Source organism: Rhinolophus ferrumequinum, chromosome 12 (assembly GCF_004115265.2).
Source record: "Rhinolophus ferrumequinum isolate MPI-CBG mRhiFer1 chromosome 12, mRhiFer1_v1.p, whole genome shotgun sequence".
Classification (NCBI taxonomy): domain Eukaryota; kingdom Metazoa; phylum Chordata; class Mammalia; order Chiroptera; family Rhinolophidae; genus Rhinolophus; species Rhinolophus ferrumequinum.
This window is the reverse complement of record NC_046295.1, coordinates 47,063,451-47,082,721: the sequence shown is the minus strand read 5'-3', so window position 1 is coordinate 47,082,721 and position 19,271 is coordinate 47,063,451. Positions and strand designations below refer to the sequence as shown.

Genomic DNA, 19,271 nt, shown 5'->3' with positions numbered 1-19,271 from the left:
AGTCTGAGTCTTTTGAATCACCTTCTGACTTACTCGTGTCCATGTTTTTCCATATGGCATGAAACTATGCTCAATATGGTAGGTGATGCAACATTTCTTAAAAGAGCCCTACAGTATTTTCTCCAGGAGGTTTTTTCAAGCTATTAATACCCATTCTGCAAATTTTTATGCTGGTTTTCCCTAACAGTAGATACTTGCTTCACAGATACAAAATTCATTCCTCCTGTTTCTGTTTCTGTGCTTTTTGTATACACAATAACTTCATTTTAGTACCAGTTAATTGTGTAATATTTCTGAAGACACTTTATATGGTAAACACAACATATATTGTACAACAGTGTGTACTCAGTCACTCAGTTGAAGTTATGTAGAATACAGTTGTAACACAGATCCTGGTTTTAGAGATGTTAAAATGAAAAAAATATGCATCTTAGAATCAATGAAAGAAGCAGTGAATGAGATTCAGAACTCTTAATTAACTGGTATCAGATGGAAGGGGTTTCCAAAAAAGTTTGTTTTTTTAATTTAGTAATCAGTTATTGTATTCACTTCTCAGCCTTCTTTTGGTGAAGTATCTCTTTTTATTTTTTACTTACAACAATTTCAAGAGTCTGAGTAAAACTTCTTCCAACACTCAAAACTCAGTAGGGGGTAGGTAAAAAGTTGCTTATATAATTGAGCTTTTCGGGTGTGATAGGTCACTGATTCTCTTCTGTGAGTGACCCATCTCCCTGTTATACATAATCAGTATGATTAGAAGTAATGAAATATTTATATACATTATACTCAAGGAGATGGGGCAATTGAAGTATAGTTTGGTTTTTGTGAGATTTTACTACATTTCTTTACATTTGTGTTTCTAATGCTTAGTTATCTCACGGTATTTACTTTATGATAATTGAGTTGGTCTGAAAACTTATACTTTATTTCTGGGTGTCAGTTTTAGAGGTTCTTTTAAAAGTGATCAATTGTACTGTTTATACCATGATTTAATTATTTTCCCTAGGCCTCAGGATCATTCAGCCCAGCAAACAAATACCAGTGGAAGCAATGTTACCACATCTTCAGCTCCTAATAGTAACTCCACATCTGGTTCTGCCACTAGCAACCCTTTTGGCTTAGGTAAGCGTCTTTAGTCATTTTCATAGGAATTGGGGAAAAATTGCCTTCTTCCCCAGGGTAGTTTTGATTAAATGACAGAATTACACAGTAAGTGATACTTTAACAACAACAAAAAAACTTATAGCCTATTTCTGTAATTGTTGTAGGTAGTAAGGAGATAGTTGGGAATATAGATCTGGTTAACTTTCATTTACATTTAGTAAATGGTCAATAAGTGACATATTTCTTTTTAATAATGAAAGCGGTAGTATATGTATACTTGATCTGACTTAATTGAATCTGAGGAAGAATAGCTAATTGTTGATCATAAACTAAGATCCTGAATATAATTTTCTCACTTGTAAAAAGAAGGGTTCAGACTGCATTTAGTGATTTTCTAACTCCTGAACACACAGAAAGTGCGGGGGCCTAGGAGCAAGCCCAGTGGTTAAGAATTTCCTGCACCAGCCAAAACCACTTTTATATCAGTTTTATATACTGAGGTTTTATGGAAGGTTTTGTTGGGGGTAGGGTGGGGGTGAGGGGAAGTATCCTGAAGCTAACAAAAGTTGAACTAGATAGATAGAAGCTTAATGCTTCTTTCAGTTCTTAAGTTGATAAGTGTAGTACCTTGAAATATGTCTATTTTTGCATGTACAGTTTTCACATATCAAGGATCATACCTTTTATCCTTCCAGAAAATGTTTTTTAGTAGTTGAGTTCTATGCCAAGTATGTTGGAAACATTTAGGGCATGGCTTGGCTTCACATTTGCTTTGTAAAAAATATTTGCTGTTTTTATTTTCTAAAATGATCTTAGGCTAAATGTGTCTCTGTTGGTTTAGGCCAATGAGTTTCAGATGGCAAAATTATTAACAAGAACAATCTAGAAAGATTAGGATGAAATTATTTAGTGTTCAGACCCGTGAAAGGTATTATTTAGGTGTAAATCTTTCCCCACTTCCCTCATTTTATAGGCAAAAAAATTAAAGCATAGAGAGGTTTTTAGTTAATTTGTCTGAGGCTATACATTTCCTTTATCTCCTCATTTCTGTTTTCATTTCTACCCCCTTCTACCAAGTACTCCATTTAGTCTATATATTCAGTTTTTCTTTTTGCTGCCTGTTCTCATATTAAGGTCTATCCCATGTATAAAAGCCACAGAATCTTGCTGCCACCCTTTCTTTTGCTTCCCTTCTCAGCTGTCTTTGGAAAAGGCATTTTCTGTTTTCCGGCTACATTTCCTTTTCACTAAGTTTGCTGTGCCCTAATTTTTGCTTATCACTTCGCTGAAAATTCCTTTGATAAGGTCACCATTGACCTCTTAGCTTACCAAAATTAGTGGACACTTTTTAGATTTTAAATCAGTCTCTTAATGCTTATCAATCTCTCCTTGAAATTTTCTTTCTTTAACTTCTAGTTCATTTTTTGACCCTTTTTTTTCTGTCTCGTTTGTAGGTCTGTTTTCTTCTGTTGCTTGTGTAGGTACTGTTCCTCAGAGTTCTGCCTTGGTTTTTTTTTTATCTTCTTTTACTCGTTTTCCTGAGTGACATTATCCTCACTCTATATATCCTGGTAACTCTCAACTCTGTATCTCAACCCACATCACTTCTGAACTCCATGCCTGTTTTCAACTCTCTTTGGTATTACCTGATGGTTTCTAACTACTTTAGCCTGTATGTGTCCCCTCAGAAAGCAAAAGAAAACAAAATAAATGCAAATACTCATCAGTTTGCTCCTCAAACCACTACCTCTTCCTCACCAGATCTCTTGATCCATAACCTCTTCTCTCTCCCACCCCATGCAATTATTGCTACTTTCTTGATGTAGGTTCTCAACTTTTAAAATCTGTAGTGTTTGCTCTGGGTCATTTCTACACTGCTATTAAAATAAGAACATCTTAAGTGACTATTCTGCTTAAAATCTTTCAAGATTCTCTGTGATTTAGCTCTTGTGTACCTCTCCATCCTCATTTCTTACTACATCTCAACAGTTCTATTAGTCAGGATAAGCTATCCTGTGGTAACAGATAACCCCAAACTCAGTGGCTTATTACCACAAAGCTTAATTTCTTGCTCCAAAGCTTTCCTTCATGCTGTATGCTTTTTGCTGGTTAGTGGGGCCCCCATCTGCATAGTCTTCGACACTCAGGCTAGCAGAAATCTGTTATCTTGCAGCTGCACCACTTGGAACATGGCAGAGACACGGCTAAAGAGAGTCAAGCTAGACCTCCTATGCTATGGCTAGAAGTGATACCCATCATTTCTTGCAGTCCTTTGTCTGTAACTAGTCACATGGGCCTGTTCAGCTGCAAAAGAAATATAAAGCTACGCATGGAATGATTAATGAGCACTGTTGTCTGCCATTCCAGTTATACTGAATTTTTTTGCAGTTTCAAGAATACATCTAATATTTATCTCTACTTCTTGTATATGTTGTTGTGCCTATTGTTAACTCTCCCAACACTCCCCACTTCTTCTCCTTGCCACTTATTCATTCCCCAAACTCATTAAGTATCATGTTGTGGAAAAGCAGCCATCCCACTTAGGTACTATATTACCATAATATCTGGGACTATCTATTGAAGTACTTCTCTGCATTTGTTTTTCTTTTCTGTCTTTCCCACTAGATTGAGTTCTGAGGGTAGTTCTTATGTCTTTCTTGTCACCTTATTCCCAACATGTAGCACAGTCCCTGGCATATATAGAAAGTGCTCAATAAGTGAAGAATGAATGCATTTGGTTGGTTATGTAATTTTTACAAAGTAAACATTATATAATAAGTACTTTATCATCCTCTTGGAACTGTTAGGTTTCTTCATGATTTCATTCTATTGAATGTCCTGGCCTTTTCTCTCCTTGATTGACAGCAGCTCTTCTCTAACCAGAGTTTATAGGTAGATTGCTATACTTAAACTAGTCTTTTGCAAAGAGATTGTTAGAAGTATAATCCAGAGCATATTTTTCATTTCTTTCTTCCCTTTTGTTGGCATATTAAGGGGTGTTTCTCTGACACCAGCCAATTTTTTAACACTACATGGGTGTCCAATAGTTCAATTCTGATACTACCTACCTGGAATTAGTGTCAGATCCCACAAGTTAAAGGGCTCAGCCCCTAAGACTGCCCCTACTTAAGATAACAGTCCCATACCACCTCTGCTTCTGAACAGCAGGCTATAAAGTGGGGTTTCCCACAACCCCCTCCTCAGGCTTGGTAATTTGCTAGAATGGCTCAGAGAACTCAGGAAGATACTTATATTTACCAGTTTATTAGAATTAGACAAATGGAAGAGAAGCATAGGGCAGGGGTAAGGGGGTTGGGGGTGAGTACAGAGCTTACATGCCCTCTCTGGGCAAGTCACTCTAATAGCATTTAGATGTGTTCACCAACCCAGAAGCTCTCTAAATCATTGCTTAAGAGTTTGTTACAGAGCTCAGACTCGAGCGCCTTCTGCTCCCCTTCCCTGAGGTTGGTGGTGATGGGAAGTACGCGGCTCCATTGTAATCTTAAGGGACCAACATCGTATATGCAGTCCGTTGTTGACCAGAACAAGTTATGTGGCACATGATTTATATTTTTGTATTACACCACACATAAGAAATATATATTATACCACACATATGAAAAATATGTATGGTTTTATTACTTAAACCTAAATATCAGGGTGAATACATTTTTGGCTAATTTCAATTATAGAAATTAAACATGTATTTATAAAAAGTAATAGGAATTCTGTTTTTGCTTTAAAATGGTTTTCTGTGATGAACTATTGATTCATTTAATATTTTTGCATCTTCATATTTTAGCAGTCATATTAATGACAAAATTTCTGACTTTCATTTATGTGTCTTTTTTTCTCTCTTTACCCCTTAGGTGGCCTGGGAGGACTTGCAGGTTTGAGTAGCTTGGGTTTGAACACTACCAACTTCTCTGAACTACAAAGCCAGATGCAGCGGCAACTTATGTCCAATCCTGAAATGATGGTCCAGATCATGGAGAATCCCTTTGTCCAGAGCATGCTTTCAAATCCTGACCTGATGAGGCAGTTAATTATGGCCAACCCACAGATGCAGCAGTTGATACAGAGAAACCCAGAAATTAGTCATATGCTAAATAATCCAGATATTATGAGACAAGTATGTGGAATGTTCTTCCATTTCATTTAGCTAAAAAATTATACTTTATTAATTTTTTTATGCCTAAAGAGCTTGGCTTGTATATATATGGCTAAGATAAAAAAGGAAATCTTAATCTTTGCTCAGGAAAACTCAGCAAAGCACTAATTTAGATTATTTGAACAAAGCATTAATTTAGACTATTTGAATTGTGAATTTACTGCTATATTTTAAAGATCCTTGTAAGTAGATATTTTTCATATTTAAGAAACAGAGTCCAGTTCAGGAGATAGGCATTCACTTATACCAAAGTGCTTCTTTCTTGAAAGGGTTTGAATATTAGCTTGCTTTTTGGGGTGAAATCCAATAGGAATTGTTTAAAATAATTTTCGGATTTCAATATTGAAGACTGATGATGGAATTAGAAAACTTGATAAAATTAGCTGTGGCAGTTAATAAAGTAATCCATGTGTATTTCATTGCCCTTTTTTAATGGAAATCTTTTCTTTAGACATTGGAACTTGCCAGGAATCCAGCAATGATGCAGGAAATGATGAGAAACCAGGACCGAGCCTTGAGCAACCTGGAAAGCATCCCAGGGGGATACAATGCTTTACGACGCATGTACACAGATATTCAGGAACCAATGCTGAGTGCTGCACAAGAGCAGGTGATAACTTTGGCTCCCAGGCTCAGGCTAAGGGGCAACTCCTATTTTAACAAAAATGTGTGTGTAATTGAGGAATGTGATTTTCATTAAAAAATTTTCATAATCTGTTATTTACAACAAAAGCTTATTATCATTTTTGTGTTTTTTATTACAGTTTGGTGGTAATCCATTCGCTTCCTTAGTGAGCAATACATCCTCAGGTGAAGGTAGTCAACCTTCCCGTACAGAAAATAGAGATCCATTACCCAATCCGTGGGCTCCACAGACTGCCCAGAATTCATCAGCGTCCAGTGGCAGCACCAGCACTGTAGGGGGCACTGGTGGTAGTGCTGCGAGCGGCACTGCTGGGCAGAGTTCTACTGCACCGAGTTTGGGGCCTGGAGTAGGAGGTATATTCATAACAACCTGCACTTTTCTTTGCTGTGCTCACTTATTTGAATAACGAAACCATTTCTTAACGCTGTTATTCTTTGTGCTTCTCTCTCTCTCTCTCTCTCTCTCTCTCTCTCTCTGACAAGTAGCATTTATGAACTATCTTTTCATATTGTAAGCTTTGGGTTTTTTTAAAGAAAGCTTTAAATATGTAATGATTAGTATTGATCAGTTGTGTGCATTATAATAGGGTTACTGAGGATTTCCAGGGGCAGTTTTGTTTTTTTAACATTTTCGTAAGATAGTTTGGGAGAAGTAGGTGGTCGATCATCTCATTTCAACATTTGGAAAAAGGAAGTGCAGAGGGAACACAGTTACCTGTGTGCTTATTACTAGAGCATATGTTTCCTGGCTTTAGTCTGGTTTTGTATTCTATATCAGGTTCTCAACTCCAGTCCTGAGACAGGGCTAAACTAGCTGCTTCAAAGCACCTGCCAGGTTTGTTAAAAATCCAATTTCCAGGTCTTAACCTCAGACCTCGTGGATCAGCATCTTCCACAGTGGGGTTTAAGATCTGTGTTTGTATAAAGCTGTTAGAGTCTAATGTGTGAACAGGTTAGGAATTTACTTTAATCATTTCCTTGTACACTGGATTCAATAAATGGATATCCTTTTTCCAACTATTCAGATATTTACATATAAGATTAGGTCTGAAGTTGGTAGCCAGAGGGATGGTTTTAGTTCTAATATTTGGCATATAAATGAGAAGAAATGAAAGCATGGGACCACTTCCTTAAGATGCGAAGGACTGAATAATATATTTTAAAAGATGCCTGTACCTTGGCAGAGGAAGTGTAAACATGACATGCTGGCTGAAGAATTTTTTAAAAATTCATTACTGAGAGAAGAAATCAGAATAGGCAGTGTAATTGGTGATCACAGTGCTATATATTCTTTTATAGAATACAGTGGATAGCATGAGGTGTCTGGATATAATACAGGTTTTATAAAAATTGAAGTAATAGCCATGTTTTAAAATTGAGGTATAATATATATTAGTTTCAGGAATACAACATAATGATTCGATATCTGTATGTATTACAAAATGATTGCCACAGTAAATCTAATTAACATCTGAAGTAATACCATTTCTAAATTTAAAAAAAATCCTGTTCTGTATTTTACTTACTGCTTATTTGATTCTTATTGACAATCCTTTGAGGGAGATGCTTTATTCACATTTTAAAGGTCTTAGAGCTGACAAGAACAACAATTTAATCAGATTTCCTAATACGCGAACTGCTTTTTCTACTACACCATGGTTTTTTACAGTAACTTTTTTCTAACAAACGAAAAATCAGTTTTGCAACTTTTTACTCAGATTTTTTATTTAATGGCTTGGTACTGTGATCTGGTTAAGACTTCATGTTAATGCTATCATCAAAGGAAAAAAAACAGCAAAAATGAATTTACTTTGCTGGCCTAACAAATTGTTAGCATGTTTGTACACTAGTATGATTTTTACTCAACTCTTTGAAGTTGGATATACACATATTATATACGTGTGTGTACACGTGTATCTGTAAAGATGAATTTCTTGACCTCTCTTTTGCCCTGTATACACTTAACTCTAGAAGGTAGAGAAATCTTAAAGCAGGGATTAGCAAATTTTTCCTTTAAAGGATCTCTTTCAGGTCAAGAGGCAGAGTCAAGAATATTACATTTCAAGAGAAAACATTTCCACAGGTTTTTTTATTGATGGAATTAAAAATATAATTTTTTTTATAAGTATCTACGAATGATAGGAATGGGTTTCTTTTTGGGGGATGACATTTTGCTTAGTTGGTATTCACACAGTTCCCTGTTGCAATTGTTTATCTATTAATACTGATATATAATGAGATTTTACTTATTTCATTCAAATACAGTCCCTTGGTAATGTAGGAGATTGGTTTCAGGACCCTCTGCAGATACCAAAGTCCATTCATGCTTTTTAAGTCCTTCATATAAAATGGTGTAGTATTTGCATATAACCTATATCCGCATATAGGCTGTAGCAAGGTATGCCTATACATCACTTCAGTTGCATTGATTCAGCATAATGCTTGGCCCCGGACGTTCAAGTTTTGCTTTTAGGAACTTTCTGGGTTTTTTTTTTTTTTACTCTGATTATTTTCAATCCATGGTTGGTTGAATCCACAGATGTGAAACCCTCAGACAGGGAGGACCGACTGTATGTACTCATTCCAAAAGTACATGATTTTAATAGCATATTCATCAGGTTGGAAAGCACTTACAGGATTCTATTAGATTCTTTGCTTTTAGCATGTTACTGCAGATTAATCACTTCCAATTGAAGGTAAGGTGGTAGTGCCTCAGTTATAGTCAAATGAACTTTGAAATGTGGAAGTTCTTTGCAGTTGCATTGAGGTCTAGAAAATGTTGCTGGAATGGTAATATGAGGTAAAAAACATGTCTACTGCAAATAGTGGGAATGAAGATCTTTTAACTTTTGACAGTATGAGAATGTATAAAGTACCTCGATGTTGCTTGTGATTCTAACAGTTTCAGTTGTTGAAATGACTTTACCACTGTATGAGTTTTGCATGTAAATGCTGTTTTGCCTTGTTGAATTAATTGAGAAACATTACCAAGTCTCTAGCAAAAGGTGATTTCCAAAGTCATTTAGTCTTGCTTCCATACTGGTGGTTGAGTGGTTCAGAAGAATTTCAATCTTAGCCCTAATCTGAAAAATTTGCCAATAAATCTTTTCCTCTGCTAAGCCGTCAAGCTGCTGTGTGGTTGCGTAAGACAGGGTATTTCTAACAAAAATTCATGGAATTGACTGTGGCTTAGTTTCCAAAAGTGATCGAAACTCCTACTGGTTTAATAACATGATAGTTCAAAATATTTTCCAGAGTACTTGCCAATGAATAAGACAATGAATCATAGTCTGTAAATACATTTTATTTTTTACAAGCTTTGTATATTTGTCCAACTAATCCTTTTATTCCTTCACATGTGCTTTTATCATCATCAGATCTAGCACGTTCCATCAGATTCTACTTCAGGTTGTGGTGAACTAGTTTTTTCTCAACTTTGAAATAGTTTACCTGTAGTTAGTTCATGCAGACTGCTTAATAGAGGCTAATTTTAAGTCCCTTCAAACTTGGCATTGGTTCCTCAAAACGAACGGGTCAGTATCAATAACATCTGTCAGCTCATCAAGATCCAAGGAATACCTCTCAAAATAATTTGCATTGTTTTTTAATTGAGCCTAATGTCTTTAACTCTTGAGGAGCTGTTCTCCCTGAAAGGCTAGTTTTAAATTTATTTTCTCAGGACACATTTATTTGGCTGCCGCAATCAAGATTTAATGAACCCATGTTAATTAATCACCATTAGTACACTGCTTTCCTTACCTGGCTAACAAATAAGTCACTTGGAAACTTAACTGTGGTTGCAGCCTTATTTTCATGTTTTATTTTGTGAAGAAATTTGGCTGTGATGGGATACTGCATTTTAAATTTTGTTATTTTTCTGACTTGCTTTTTTGTGAGTTGGGAATACTGTGATGAGTGCTTAGTCTAGCAGTGTCAAAGTGTATTGTATTCTTTAGTGTCATTGCATAATAAATACAAAATGTTGCCATCTCATTTGATAAAAGAAACCATACTCCACTATATCTTAAAGGCATGACATTCATAACCTAATTCTTCTTTTTTCTTCTCATTTTGACATGATAGGTATGCACTGGTAATAAATAAAATAACATGCTACAGTGATTTGTGTGGCATCAGGTATAACAGTTACTGTGATTTGTGGTACACTGAGCAGTAGTATGGGGCAGTAGGGTAGTGTCACATAAGCCTCATTCAAGTCTGCTTTTGTAGTGTAAAAGCAGTCATACACAATAAACAAATGAGCATCACTGTGTTTCAATAAAACATTTATGGGCACTGAAGTTTGAATTTCATATAGTTTTTGTATTTCACAAAATGTTTATTTTCTCTAATCATTTAAAAATGTAAAAACCATTTTTAGCTTATGGGCTATCTAGAAACAGTTCTCATGGGCCATATATTCCCTGCAGGCTATGTTTGTCAGTCTCTGTCTTATAATACTCTTGGACTCCACGATGTAGGAAAAAAACAAAATTGAGACATGAGAAAAATAGGAGAAAAACAAAAAATTAGTATTTAAAAAACAAACTGTAATAACTAGAAAGATAAGGGAGAAGAGTCATATGTTTTTTGAAACCTGATGAAACATTGGATGGAATAAGAGCATAAGGGAACTGAAAAAGTTAATGAGTTAAGTACAATATGAGTTTGAGAATGTATTTGAGTTTGAGTATATGTAGTCAGCAAGTGAAAAATCTGGATATATGTTGAACAAATTAATTCGTTTTCAAAGAAAGTTGAATTCAAATAAATTTAGCTGTAGCTCTCACCAAAACAAAAAGAAAAGAAAAACTAGAGAATAATAGGAGCAAGCACTTTACTAATTCAACGGTCACAACTGCCCTATGAAGTAGATACTATTGACCCTATTTTCCAGATGGGAAAACTGAAGTATGAAGAAGCTAAATAACTTGCTCAAGGTTACATAGATTAGATTTTAACCCAAATAATCTGGCTCCAGATACTACTATTAGTCTCTATGCTGTCTGGTCCCTGAAATGTTAAATGTGTCTGCCATTTTGCTCAATGAGTGCCAGTGCCCAGTGAAAACGGGATGGAGGCCTGCATCTATTGTTCCATTGGCAAGAAGGCTTCTGTCTTTCTTCAGTGTGAGCATATTGAGTGCTGACTAGGATTCTGATTAAGTGATCCTGGAGGAAGAGTTGGCTCAGATGTCAGTTTATGGGATTTTTCAATAGTAATTTTGACCATAATTTAATTTTTGTCTTAAATGGATCTAGAATTTAACTTTTCCATTAGATGTGATTTTACTGTGAATGCAACCAGAATGTTTAAAACCCGTAAGCCCTCCTTTCCTGGTATATGTTGGGTGTGTTTTGGAGATCTTAGTTTTTAAAATTCTTCATTAATTAGTTCAGTTGATAAGTAATATGTGTACTCCTCTGCTAAAATTATGCACAGTGTATATTGTTCAAAAATTGCACTTTTGTTTACATATATTTTCCTTGATACAGTGTTTTTTCTTTTTTAAACAAACTTCCAGCTAGTATGTTCAACACACCAGGAATGCAGAGCTTGTTGCAACAAATAACTGAAAACCCACAACTTATGCAAAACATGTTGTCTGCCCCCTACATGAGAAGCATGATGCAGTCACTAAGCCAGAACCCTGACCTTGCTGCACAGGTGAGTTTGTAATTGTATTGAGAAGGACTGTGCAGGGTGAATTGAAATAACCTAATCAGATACTTGTGATTTTGGCATATTTGTCAGATACTTGTGATTTTGGCATATTTGTGTTGTGTACTACTTTAACACACTTGAAAAGTAGGTAAACTGCATCTCCACTTTTTGGACAGTTTGTTTCTTTGCAGCTTCATTTCTGCCATTTACTGGCTATAAAGAAATGCAGGTGTACTTTGTTACCTACATATGCTGATTTAGGAGATGAATAGGAAAGTTTTGGGTTGCTTTGCTTTTTAAAGATATATTCTTTAATGAAATATAAATCTTGAACATGATTAAAAACAGTGTTAATACATTTGAAATACTTTCATTTATTAGTTCGCACAGATTCTGAGTAATCATGTTCAAAATGGCAGTTATAAAATAGCCTTAAGTTGTTTATTAAAGGCAGAGGAAGATTTGTGGGAACAATGTTCTCATTCTTTCTATTGTCGATCTACCCCGCTCCCCACCAAGTTAATATCCTGGTCCTTTGTTCATTTCCTAATTTGTTACTGGAGAGACCATAGTTAAGAAAATTAGTGGATCTCAACTGTCGCTGAACATTTAGGATCACTTTGGGAGTTTTAAAATGGGAAAAAAAAAATTCTTGACCCATGCGGGGATCGAACCGGCAACTTTGGTGTTATTAGCACTCTAACCAACTGAGCTAACCGGCCACCTCCCCCCCCCCCCTTTTTTTGAAAGCTTATAAGGGTTTATTTGAGCCAGACTGAGAGATTTTCAGTTAACTGCATTGGATCTCTTCCCCCTTTCTTCCCCCGCCCCCAAGTTCCATAGGTGATTCTGATATACCCCTAGGTTAAGAGCCATTGGACTTGAAAAACATTGGAGAATGTAAAATGAGCCTTGATCACCTGTAGTTTACATTTGCTATTTATTGAAAATGGCTTTTGTAGAATGTTATGAATTTGAAATAGTTCGCTTTATAGTTTATTTCCATTTCCAAAACTTTAAAAGCTTTTAAAGGTAATCACTTTCTTCATTATGTCAAATGAAATGCTTTTTATTTTCTGAAGTCTGGAACCTTATTGTTTGAAGTATTTAGCGCATATATCTTTGAGCTATAATTTTCATCAATAACTTTTGCCCTCTTAAACTTTTGTGGAATTGAAAATAAAGAAGTTTTTAGGTGAGTTTTTGTATACTCTTTTAATTTTGTATATTGTAGGTACATTTTACGAAACATTATTTTACTCATGAAAATTATCAGACTTGAGTTATTAGTATTAAATGCCACACTTTCCTGTGATCATAGCACTTTATTTAAATGTGGAACATATGTATGTAAAGGGATCCTATTTGTATGTTTTTAAATGTATATTTGACTAATCATTAACACTGAATGTGCATCTTGAACAATTTGGCTTTAGCAAGCACATTCCCAGCCATTTTTATTAACAATTTCATATTTATAAAGTGACATGAGCACTTTCTTCAAAGCAAAATGTTGACAAAGAAGGAATGTCTTTTGTTATCGACGATTTAGAAACATTTACAATGTGCTCCGGTTATCAGCAGATTAAAGTTTGTAGTTCTCTTCTGATTTTGATTTTTAGGCATTCGAAAAAGTCTGAGTGTAAAAACTATTGTTATATAAACAGGTAAGTTAGGAGAAATATCCTCATCAAATGAGATACGATTTTCTATGAAAGAATGAATTAAGTTTAAGGTGACATGCTTTTTCAAATAACATGAATTGGGAAGATAAATGTGATGACTTTATTAATATGTTCATAATAAAAAGTTATTTGGAGCCAATAAAGAAGCAGGTTTGTTGAGCTCAAGTAGGTATTACTTTACTGTAAAGTTACTGATCAGTTTGAAATACATACTCTATATCCATAAACCATTGTCTGACTTCTTCCTGCTTTAGATACTTTTTTAAAAAGTTAAGTAGTCCACTTTGCAACGATAGATAAACTAAAGGAGGGAGAGAGGAATTCTCTCTACTTCTAGTACTTACATATAATTACTCTCAAATATGGTTAACTATTTGAGGGCAAGGATCATTTCCCCCCAAACTTTGAGCCAGTAAATAGGCTATCAGTAAATCATTGTTATTTGACTCTTCATTCTGGTGGGGAAACTGATAAAAAAAATTGTGTCTTTCAAAGCTATGAGTATTTACTAGATTCTGGTTATGCTGATTGTGTATTGTAATTTCATTTTCAGTTATCTAGCATCATGTTAATACTGACCCTGACTTTTTAATTCTAACACCTATTTGAAGGTTAGGAGGCATGCCGCTTTTCTCATCTCTGGTGATAGTGAGGGGAAATCCAGAGGCTAATCTTGGTGTTCTTAAATGGACTTACATCTTTCAGGTCATAAAGTATTTATTACTTCCCCCGGAGATCTGCTGGTGCTAGTCCTGGGCTGATTTTCACCTACCAGCTCCTTTTCTCTAGCAAGGTGGTTGCTGTTCTGCGGTGTTATTTTTCTGGACCTAATATTAGCTGTTTTGTAGTAGGCAGGTAGTTTAGTGGTTCCAGATCTGGATTTTCTCTGCTTGCCACTTGGGTGTTGCGGTGTCTAAGCAAGCCGTGTATAGTTTCATGTTTTGATGCTTATGTTTATTCTGTCAGTGTAGCAGAAAATATATCCTCATGAATGCCAGTTATTCCCATTTTTCTTTCAAGGGCAGCTATTCACCTTTGCTCCAGGAAAAGCCTAAGAAAATGATTGCCTTTATTTCTTAGGATACTGCATGTCATTATCATAATCATCATTCTCGTTGAGAGAGAAGATGCCTTGTTTTTGTTTTTTTTCTGGAGATTTCCTCTTGTGGACAGTATCTTCCCTTCTTTTTTATTCATGTTCTACCTTCCTCCTTTTTAAGTGCCAGGTTAGGCACTTGGGGGAAGATAGACTATTAAACAAGGTACATTACTTGTTTCAGATATTTCCAGTTAAAATTGTTTGAACACTTGCCCCATAGATGATGCTGAATAACCCCCTATTTGCTGGAAATCCTCAGCTTCAAGAACAAATGAGACAACAGCTCCCAACTTTCCTACAACAAGTGAGTAAGAAAAGATGCTAGCTATCTTCAGTAATGATTTGCTTGAAAAAGTTTGATGATAAACATTTTCCTTGCTCTTCTCTGGCTGATAGCAAAACATAGAATAGAGTCTGGTAATGCTGTCAATTTACAGAGAACTCAGCTTGATATTAACTGAGCCCCATTTCACTGCTGACCTTTTGCGTATTTCTTAAACATAAATTTTGAGGAAAGGACCATTTTATTTTTGCTTTTGAGGATTTAGGATTTTGAATGCTTTGTTGCTACCATAAACCATTTCCTTTCACTTGACTAACTTTGAAGTGCTTCACTGTGTCATGTTAACTAATCTCCAGTAGCAGGAAAGAGCTACCCTATCCTATTTTACAGGTTTGCTTTCTTTGTGATGTTTTAATTCCTCCAAATGTAATACATCACCTGTTTTTCATGGGGTAGATCTCATTTCCTCAAACTTGGAATTAGCAAGATTAAAATTGTCAGTGTTGTCATATAAGGAAGGCTTTATTATTAAAAAAGTACTTGAGATTGCCATGGTATGTTACTATTTAAAAAGATAAAAGAGAAATCAGTCTTGGTGTTTTGAAACTGGTAGTTCTAGGACTTTTAAATATTATGTAAATGATTCTCAGGCCTGTAAACCATTATCCAAGGTTTGTTAGTGTCCTTGGTCTATTGTAATGTAAGCCTATCTTTTATTGGTCAGTCAGGTGGTGTATATTCGGAGGTAGTGAAGCTGAACTCAGGACACATGTATTAACTTCAAATTTGGAACTATTGTTTTAGAGTGTAGTTTATTGGTAAAATTGTTACATCAGCAACAAACAGATTAACACTTGGTCAGGAGGAATATGTGGCTTTTACCATATTACCATGTTATATAAATTGTGCATTTGGAGTTGTCTCTTAGAAATAATACTTTCATCTTCTGTTGGAGAAAGGGAACAGCTGTGGCTTCCAGAGGAGCTCCTGATTGTCTTTCATTATGAAAGATGGCTTTCATGATGGATTTGGGAGGAGGTCAAATAACAATTTGCACACTAGGTTTGCTGTCAAAGAGGAGGTGCTTGTGTTTATTTTGGGAAATAAATTATGGATTACCAGTGTCTAGCAGTAAGGTTTTAGATTTTCTCCAGAAACATAGCAAAGAAAACATTTAAATTTTACCATCACTGGTTGTAATTCCCCCATAACCACCGGTTTTCTTTCTTCCTTAGATGCAGAATCCTGATACATTATCGGCAATGTCAAACCCTAGAGCAATGCAAGCCTTGTTGCAGATTCAGCAGGGTTTACAGACATTAGCAACGGAAGCCCCCGGCCTCATCCCAGGGTAGGCTTCTTTGGGGAAGGTTATGAAAGCGCACAACGATTACTTTCTCTGAGAATTTCAGATTTAATATCATTTTACCTTTTTTTGTTGAGATTGTTTTTAAGACAGCTTTCAAAGTTAAAAAATGCTCTCATTTTAAGAGTATAACTTAGCTGATATTATGTTAGAATGTAACTGATTTAACACCAGCTGTCCTGGTCTGGCCTCCTATTTTGCAGGAATTTAGCATTATTACCAATTTGTGCTTTCCTTACTTAGGTTTACTCCTGGCCTGGGGGCATTAGGAAGCACTGCAGGCTCTTCAGGAACCAATGGCTCTAGCTCTGCCCCCAGTGAAAACCCAAGTCCCACTGCAGGAACCACCGAACCTGGACACCAGCAGTTTATCCAACAAATGCTGCAGGCTCTTGCTGGAGTAAATCCTCAGGTAGTGATGCTTTTCTGTTCATGTTTTACATTCCTTATGTTAGAAATTTCCAAAAAAGAAAGAAAAGAAAGTGCTTTAGGGTTTAGACTGTAATGAAAAGCACAATCTTAAGGATATTGATTCTAAAATAGGCATTACAAAAACTGTTTCTGGTACTGAATTGTACTTTGGTACTACATTAGACACTAAAGGAAATGTTTCAGTTATAGGTGAGAAGTGCTAAAACTTTGCCTTATTTTTTAGAAAATGCCTTTTAAAATGCAGTCTTGTTTGGAGTCTCTATTTGAAAATTATGTTAAATATGTTAATTTTATAAAAGTTTGTCAGGGAGAAATAAGAAACTTGCTTATCCCCAAATATCTCCCAAACAACTGTATTCTATCTAGTCTTTGTATTTTGACTTAAAAAACAAAATCCTAACTACCTTACCCCTGCCGCTACTATCTCTTCTAGGAACTTCTGTTACATATGTACACCTCACAAATATAGCTAAAAAATGTGGGCTCATAATAATGTTTTAGCATCTGGAAACATTATTGGCTTTATTAAGAGTCTGCCATTATACAAAGATGATTGCCAGTTCAAACCTATTATAGTAGGTTGCCTCCAAACTTCAGCATGGCAAAATAATGGCATGCTTGCTTATTTTAAGCCTTACTGAATACAAAAACAGAGCAGGCTTTTATCTCATACAAGTATTTGTATCCCTGATACCTAGCATAGCTTCTTGCTCAGTAAATATTCATGGACTTAACGAGAAAAAAAAATTTAGGTATTATTAGACAGAGTTGTTATATAAGTTGAACAATCTACAGGCCTCATTATCAGGTTGATCAGGATTGATTGATCATTTATGTATTTTTGTCTTATCTCATTATTGAAGAAAAATTTGATGCAGCTCAATTGTTAGGAGTATAGTCTGCAGGCCTGAAGCTGAAATGTTTTTCTGAAGACTTTTGGCCAATGCAGAAATTGAATCTACATTCTAAGCCTCATTAGCACTTAAGAATTTTATACATGAGGACATTGGCTTTTATAATTATCCAGTTGGTCAATAGCTACAAAATAAATTATCTAATTCTAAATTATTTCCATATATAATTTTCATTGCCTGTTCATTAGTTTCTTAAATACGTAAAATAATGGTTGAGGTTTATTAAGCTATTTTTTTAAGCATGTGATCTATTTGACATGGTTGTTTAGGTATAAATTAGACTACTTAAACTTAACAAAATAATGTGCTAATAGACTTTTAAATATGTTGAAAATGTTTTGAGAGTCTAGTGCATTTGTAGCTCAGAGTTTTGGTTATTTTTTTCTTTAACAGCTGCAGAATCCAGAAGTCAGATTTCAGCAACAACTGGAACAACTCAGTGCTATGGGGTTTTTGAACCGTGAAGCAAACTTGCAAGCGCTAATAGCAACAGGAGGTGATATCAATGCGGCTATTGAAAGGTTACTGGGCTCCCAGCCATCATAGCGTTTCTGTATCTTGAAAAAATGTAATTTATTTTTGATAACGGCTCTTAAATCTTTAAAATACCTGCTTTACTTCATTTTGACTTTTGGAATTCTGTGCTGTTATAAACAAACCCAATATGATGCATTTTAAGGTGGAGTGCAGTAAGATGTGTGGGTTTCTCTATGTTTTTCTTCCTTTTTTTTTTTTTTTGTGGAACAATGGGAATCAATGCTTTTTCATTTAAGGCTATTGCATGTATCAGACACTTCTGCATTTATTGTAATTTTTAAAAAACATATCACCTTTTATAGTCAGGTGAAGAAATTTTTGTCCTGCATCTGTCCAGTTTATTTGCTTTTTAAACATTAGCCTATGGTAGTAATTTATGTAGAATAAAAGCATTAAAAGAAGCAAATCATTTGCGCTCTATAATTTGCGGTATACAGTATTGCTTATTGTGACTTTGGCATGTATTTTTGCAAACAAAATGCTGTAAGATTTATACTACTGACAATTTTGCTTTATTTGTATACAAATAAAGTATGCACATTCGGGACTGCATTTCTAGAAATGTACTGCCGTAGATTTTCCGAGCAAAACACCTACAACCAAAAAAAAAGGTAAAGGTAAGGAAATAACTTTAAAGTTGAGTATTTCCTAATTGTGTAGAATCTTACAGCATCTTTGATAAACATCTCTGAGCAAAAGTGCCAGTCAAGTTTGTTGAAAATATAGTAGAAAAGCTGATTCTGGTTATCTCTGTAAGGCCATTTAATTGTACAGACAACATAATGTAACATTGTCTCAACATTCACAGATTGTAAATTACCTTAATCTTTGTGCAGACTGAAGGAGCACTATAGTGTAACCCAAAAGTGCATTTGCCTAGGACTTTTCAGCTTCTCCCATAGGTAGATAAACAGGCATTACACTTTGTAATTGAAATGTTGCTTTCACTGAAAGTGTCTTGATGTTTCAGTTATTTGGGTTTATCAGATTTCTCATGCACAGGCGATACATGAATTTAAAATGATTTGTGAGCTACTTGTTTCTGAAGTGTTTTGGTAGTTTATTAAGAAATAGTTAAATATTGTGCTTTCAGAGCCTCAGAGAAGGGAATTTAGGGGAGGGGGCGGGGATCTATCCTGGATTGGGCCAGCCTGAGTAATACTGGCAACGAAGATTCTGTTAGGATTTCTGTGCATATAGTGTAGTAAACAAGTATCATTCAGGGGTGAAAAACAAAGAGCCGTTTTAACAATGTTGAGTACATTTGGCTTTCTACAGCCTTTTTCTTTCCTCCCCAGAGAAGTTCTGTTTGCCTAACTCTCAAATTGTTGGGGTGGTACATTCCTTTAGGACCAATTAAAACATAACTTT

General features: G+C 35.3%; 1 protein-coding gene across 2 annotated transcripts in view; it reads left to right on the top strand.

Moving 5' to 3' along the window:
* UBQLN1 (ubiquilin 1) overlaps positions 1 to 18,849 on the top strand; it is a 37,177-nt gene extending 18,328 nt beyond the window's left edge. The window contains exons 3-11 of one of the 2 annotated variants that reach the window (XM_033122325.1): positions 1,007 to 1,122; positions 4,974 to 5,236; positions 5,727 to 5,885; positions 6,040 to 6,274; positions 11,445 to 11,587; positions 14,589 to 14,672; positions 15,887 to 16,002; positions 16,261 to 16,429; positions 17,757 to 18,849. In XM_033122325.1, coding sequence (XP_032978216.1) covers positions 1,007 to 1,122; positions 4,974 to 5,236; positions 5,727 to 5,885; positions 6,040 to 6,274; positions 11,445 to 11,587; positions 14,589 to 14,672; positions 15,887 to 16,002; positions 16,261 to 16,429; positions 17,757 to 17,909 — 1,438 coding nt within the window. In that variant the 3' untranslated portion in view covers positions 17,910 to 18,849. The remainder of the gene's footprint in view (positions 1 to 1,006; positions 1,123 to 4,973; positions 5,237 to 5,726; positions 5,886 to 6,039; positions 6,275 to 11,444; positions 11,588 to 14,588; positions 14,673 to 15,886; positions 16,003 to 16,260; positions 16,430 to 17,756) is intronic. The other variant, XM_033122326.1, reaches the window with a different exon arrangement.
* Positions 18,850 to 19,271: the final 422 nt, after the last annotated feature.